At 55.2% G+C, this 5,655-nt stretch overlaps 1 protein-coding gene across 3 annotated transcripts in view; it reads right to left on the bottom strand.

Annotated features, from left to right (window-relative positions):
- The window catches only part of LOC113218156 (cyclin-dependent kinase 14), a 162,223-nt gene that overhangs the window by 11,840 nt on the left and 144,728 nt on the right, over positions 1–5,655 (bottom strand). For all 3 annotated transcript variants that reach the window (XM_026438380.2, XM_026438381.2, XM_052271240.1), the window contains one exon: positions 2,123–2,316. In XM_026438380.2, the coding sequence (XP_026294165.1) occupies positions 2,123–2,316 (194 nt within the window). The remainder of the gene's footprint in view (positions 1–2,122; positions 2,317–5,655) is intronic.

The following is a 5,655-nucleotide window of genomic DNA, read 5'->3' as shown; positions in this document are numbered from 1 at the left end:
CTGCATTTAGGCCCCTTTTGTTCAATATCTCGGGTTGCACACCTCTGATCGCCGGGGACTAAAATCGAGGTAAATCCGGACACGCAAATCTATCAGTGTACCAAAATTTAGCTTTCTACAATTTTATTTAGCAATGAGGCCTTTTTCTGCATTGGTGTCCTGGGCTACAGCCCGGGGCCCGGAGCAGGCCCGTCCTCGCCGCGCTGCACAGGTCGCCCGGGTCTGCTGCAGCGACAGGGCTATTGTTTGTCGTCAGCCGTCGTAAACCCATCACAGTGACCACCGTCCGCAGCCCGTCCCGACGCAGTACCGCTGTCTGTCACCGCGCCACCAGTCGGCCACGGCCAGACGCACCGCGAGTTTTGAATTTCACAAAATGCCCTCAAAAACGACTCTTTTTATTGTAACTCTCGCTCCGAAAGTACTTATCGCAGAGCGAAAATAAAAACACCCCCGAGCAGAGGAAGGATGCACGCAGGCCATATGGTCGCTTAGAAAGCGGAAAGGTCTCATCCACTCCTCGTTTTGGCCAACTTAAAATTGGGCCATTTTTGAACACCGTTTTGGACAATTTCTTTTGTCATGACATAAAACTCAGGGACCATATGGTCTCCGGGCATCCTTCCCCTCTAGGATTCTGGTCGTAGATGACCGATCTGACTATTGTGAGTCCAATGAGAGTTACAATAGTGGAGGCTGTTTTGGCCAATTTTAACGTTCAATATCTCAGCTTCTATTTGAGTTAGAGAGCTAAAATTTTATATTTACAATCACGTTGTAGTACAGAACGGCCATGTAAAATTTCATCGAAATCGGACAATTTGTTTTTTCGATAGGTCCCCCCTTAATCACTTGCGAAATAGTTCGTACACCTTCCCCCGAAATAGTCCGAAATAAAGGCGAAATAGAGCGAAATAGACGCGAAATAGTCGGTTAAATAGTCACGACATACCCCTGAAATACTCTGAGATACCCCGAAATAACCCGAAGTAGGCGAGAAATAACCGAAATGGCAGGAGAAATACCACGGAACCCGAGTGATTTCCCCCTCGTCAGGGACTAAGCCTTTCAGATGCGTCGATAAGTTTCCGCGAAAAGAAAGGAGAAGGCATTGTAGAAACGGTCTAGCTAGTCCGGAGGCCACCCCAGAGGTCTCAGGTCAGAGGTCAGGCCACGGCCGCTGGGTTCCGTTGGGTCGGGCTGGGAGTATTTACTTTGCATCCCGGTGAGCTCTGGCCGGCCCTGCCCTGCCCGCGCGGCCACAAAGAAGCTAATGAACACACACAAAATAACAAACACGACGTTGCAGAAAAAGAGGGCGAGGGGGGGGGGCGAAAGAGCGTAACGTTGTTGCCAGCGGCCCGAGGGGGCGGGGGGCGACCTGGCGGCACTTTGACTAATCGCCGCAACATTCAATAGAGATAAAAGGGTTAAAACGAGACTTAACGGCATGTGTCGGGGCAGTGAAATAAAACGGCCGGGGCGTTGCAGGCGGTAGAGAGGGGGTGGTGGAGGAGAGAAATAAAGAGTGAGCGCATGGGGGGGGGGGGGGGGAGAAGCGACAACGCTGCTGTTCAACTGCTGTGCGGGCGAATCGAACCGGCCGCCACCGCCGTGCAAGCAAAATAAGCAGTGCCAGCGCAATGAGGGCAGGGAAGCGTGTACCGGCAGCAGCAGCAGCAGCGCGGGGCAAGGAGCCGGAAAAGAAGATAAGAGGAAAAGTTGCATTGGAGGGAGTGGGGCGAGGGGTGGCGGTACTGGTACCCGGCGGAGCTGCAGCGCAGCCCCGGAACAGAGCGCCTGCGAGCCGAGGATAGGCAAGCCCGCAGCGCACGGCGGCGGGCTGATGGCCTACCCCGCCCCCGCTCTGCTCCGCTCCCGCACCCGGAGCGCTGCACTCAACTCGCTGTACGCTGCAGCCCGTGACGCGACGGCTCCCAACTAGGAAATTTGATGTCCGAATTCTTCCCGGGAAAAAATGGAAACTTTCCCAGAAAAAATTATGAAAATTTCCCCCCAAAAGTGGATAAAATAAAACTTTTTTAGGAATTTAAACAAAATCTTCCAAAACCATTTTTTGGGGAAAACTAACACCCCTACTCCCAACACACCCGACACTCACCCCGAAGGCGGAGAAGCGCTTGGTCCTCCGGCGGTTGGGGTCCTGCGCCTGCTTGTTGAGGAACACCTCCGACTTGGGCCTCGGGGGCTTCTTGGGCCTGAGGATGACGCGGGCCTCCTCCCGGATGTCCTCGTCGAGGAGCTTCGAGTCGGACGAGACGGACAGCTGTCGCCGCACTCCCTCGTGCTCCCAGTCTGGAACAGAAAGACAAAGGAGACTGTCAGCAAAACCCATCTAGTCACTGTGAGATATAAATACTTGCACAGGTTTACATAAAATTTTCCATGATGTGTGTAGCAAATTAACAATGTCAAATTGTAAAATTACAAGTTTTACGACGGAATTAATTGACGAGCAAGATGGGTTGTCCTAATTTTACAATATATTCTGCAAATCGTAAATTGCAGAAATATACAAAATATGTCGCAAATTTACGAAAGGTAGATTTTTCTCGAGTGAGTTTTACAAGACAACACGGTGCTTGCGTTAGTGTAATGCGGTGGGAGCGCGGGACAGGGAACAGCAGAGAGGGATCCGTTGGGATCCCCGCTCCCGTAGCCGTGGATCGATCGCTGCGCTTAGACAAAGTGAAGGTAGTATAAAGGCTCACTTAGCGTGGAGGCCGTCGTAAAAGAAACAGCGGAGAGAAAGAAAAAGAGAAAGATAGAGTGAGTGAGTGAGAGAGAGAGAGAGAGAGAGAGAGAGAGAGAGAGAGAGAGAGAGAGAGAGCGGCTTGACACGACGCACGCTAAAGCCTAGTCGCAAAACCAACCCTCTCCTTCCCCTTCTCACCAGCCAGGAGGAGGAGGAGGGATGTAAGAGTGTAGGCCCGTAAAACCGTAAACTCTGCGCGCGGCGTAGCGTGGCGTAGCGCGGCGTAGCGCGGCGTAGTGCGGGTGGGATCGCCGTTGTGTGACTGTTTTACGTCTCGTCGCCGTGGCGCTGCTGTTTACGTCCCTGCGCCCCCTCCCCTTTACTCCCCCCCCCCCCCCCGGTCAGCGCGGTCGCCAAATGGGGCTCATACGGGTCAGTAAGTGGGGTCTGGGGCCCTGGGGTCGGAGTGAACAGTCGCCCAGTCAAGCTTTCAGGTACGGCTGTGCGGGTGACGGCTGGAGCCGAACTGGACAGCCGTTCAAAACAAAATCACCCCCTTCCCCTATGAAAATGAAATGCAAACTTTGCATTAAAAAGTTTTCCCAGAGTTTCTTGGAAGGAGTCAATCTGGTATTCCTAAATATTCTATCCAGTGAGCTGGCGAGCGGCGGGTGAAAGGCCATAGCCTAATGCAACGGCGGCTTAATTGAAATGGACGATACGATCCGGTGTGGGCGGCGGGGGGCACGGCCAACGAGGAAATAATCAAAATGAAAAAAAAAAAATAGTCGGGGTCGGTCGGAGTGTGGGACGAAATAAACGGGAGGGGCAGTACCGCACAGGAGGGAGAGTGGGAGAAAATCCATGTCGCGCGAAAATATATAAAGGCGCTAACATAACACTCTCGCGACCCACGCGGTGCCCACGCACACGCACGCGCGCACACACGCACACGCACGCACACACACACACACACACACGGGGGAGGATGGTGCGATGATGAATTCATTTTGCCTTACACACACACACACAAACAGTATTTGCTCGTGCCAGCGTGAACGCGGCAGTCCGTTCAATTATTTATGCATTTGCGAGGCAACCGAGGGCAAAAAGGAGCGGCCAGTAGCGGCGGTACTGCGCTCCTGGCCCCCAGAGCAGAGCAAAGGGCGCAACAGAGGCAGCAAGCACACCGACGCGAACGTTGTGTTTTTATCTTGCGCGTCTCCTCTCTTCCACAACCGACTCACCACTCTGACAGCTGGGATCCCTCCCCTCTCCCCCACTCCCTTTTCTCCTGACCCCTCGCCGGCCCCTGCTTTGGCCGCGGACCTAGACCTTGTTGGTCTGTTTGAGGGGCAGCTGAACTGCCGTTTCCTGTAGCAAGGAGGGGGGGAGGGCTTTAAGAGATTCGAGACGCAGTCCACAGCGTAGGCATTTCGGATGGAATAATACTTGAACACTTATGGAAAGCCTCTTTTTCTTGTGGTAAGCAAGTTGAGGCAAAAAAGTTCCCACACATTAACGCGCGACTAACGAGACAAACGTGTTGCAAACTGCGTTATGTGTGACACAACACAACTTGGTGGTTTCGATATGGCAGGGATGGCCTAAAATTTTAGCCCAACTGCATCGGGCGGGCTAAAAGTTTCGGCCATACCCGCCCTACTGAAAACACTAACACTCTTTCCGCACACGTTCTACTTTTCGTTTGTTGAGTTGTAGAGCCCCCTTCCTGCACATAGACGCTTAGTGTGTTGTTTTTGTGGTGACAAACGTGATATTTGTGCAAATGGGTCGGGGAGGCTGCTGATGGTCCCGAGGGTGGGCTCCCCTTGGCTGGGCGGCAGCCAACAGCTCCTGGTACTTCTGGTGGGGGCGAGGGCGCCAGGACGCGACGTCACCGGGGCTGTGCGACGGGCCGTCGCGGCGGCGGCGGTGGCGTCACCGCCACATGGCGGACCAGGAGCCCGACACGGCCTGCGCGACGGCCCGGCGGGGACGCCGGCGGCGCGGACAGCGATCACTACCGGGGTCGCCTATTTCGGACGGCGCGGGCGTCGTCGCGCGGACGTCACCGAGGAGAGGGAAGGGGCGACGCGCACGCTCTGGCGGGCAGAGAAAGAGAGAGAAGGGCGGTGAGCTGTCAGACCCAGCGATATCAGAGGGCTCAGGAAGGGGGAGAGAAAACTAAAGTAAAAAGTGGCCGAGCGGGACGGGAACACAACCGAAAAAAAAAACCAACTGAAACATCGACATCGGCTTGTCGCTGTCAGCAGCACGGGCCGGACGGGAAGGTACGCAAATTTTGTGTAAAAAAAAAACAAGTATACATGTGGTGCTTGGATTATTTATTTTTCGAGGGAGAAAGCGGGAGAAGCAGATAGCGTGCGAGCGGGCGCGCGATACTGTGAAGGCCCCGACAGCAACAACGTCGAACTCTAGGGAAATCATCCCCCCCCCCTCCCCGCTGCCCTCCAGCCCCGCTCTCCCCAGCCCCATCCCGGACTGCAGGAGCAGCAGGCAGGCACACCACCTCGGCGCCGCCAAGGCCAAACAAGCGGGGGTGGCGGGGCGGGGCGAAGAGTGGCGAAGGACAGCATGGATAATTTGGGGCCCCGCAACATTCCGTGGAGCGCGGCAGGGCAGGGCGGGCGAGATGGGGTCACCCTGCAGCGAGGCTCGCGCTCCCCCGCCCCGACCACCCTCAGACCTCTCTGTTGCGCAGTCCCCGCAGTGTGTGCGTGTATGCATGTGCATGTGTATGTGTGTGTGTATGTTGTGTGTGTGTGTGTGTGTCGCGGGCGAAAAAAGCTCCTACGTACCCACTTTCCACTATCCAGCCAGCAGCAGGCGAGCAGGCGTGTCTTTATTTACCTCCGTGATTCGCATCTCTCTCCCCTACAAACGGCTCGTGGCGCGGCGGTGGGGGCGACAGGGGG

This window comes from Frankliniella occidentalis, unplaced genomic scaffold, assembly GCF_000697945.3.
Source record: "Frankliniella occidentalis isolate FOCC.00 unplaced genomic scaffold, Focc_3.1 Scaffold6, whole genome shotgun sequence".
Classification (NCBI taxonomy): Eukaryota; Metazoa; Arthropoda; class Insecta; order Thysanoptera; family Thripidae; genus Frankliniella; species Frankliniella occidentalis.
This window is presented reverse-complemented; position numbering and strand designations above follow the sequence as displayed.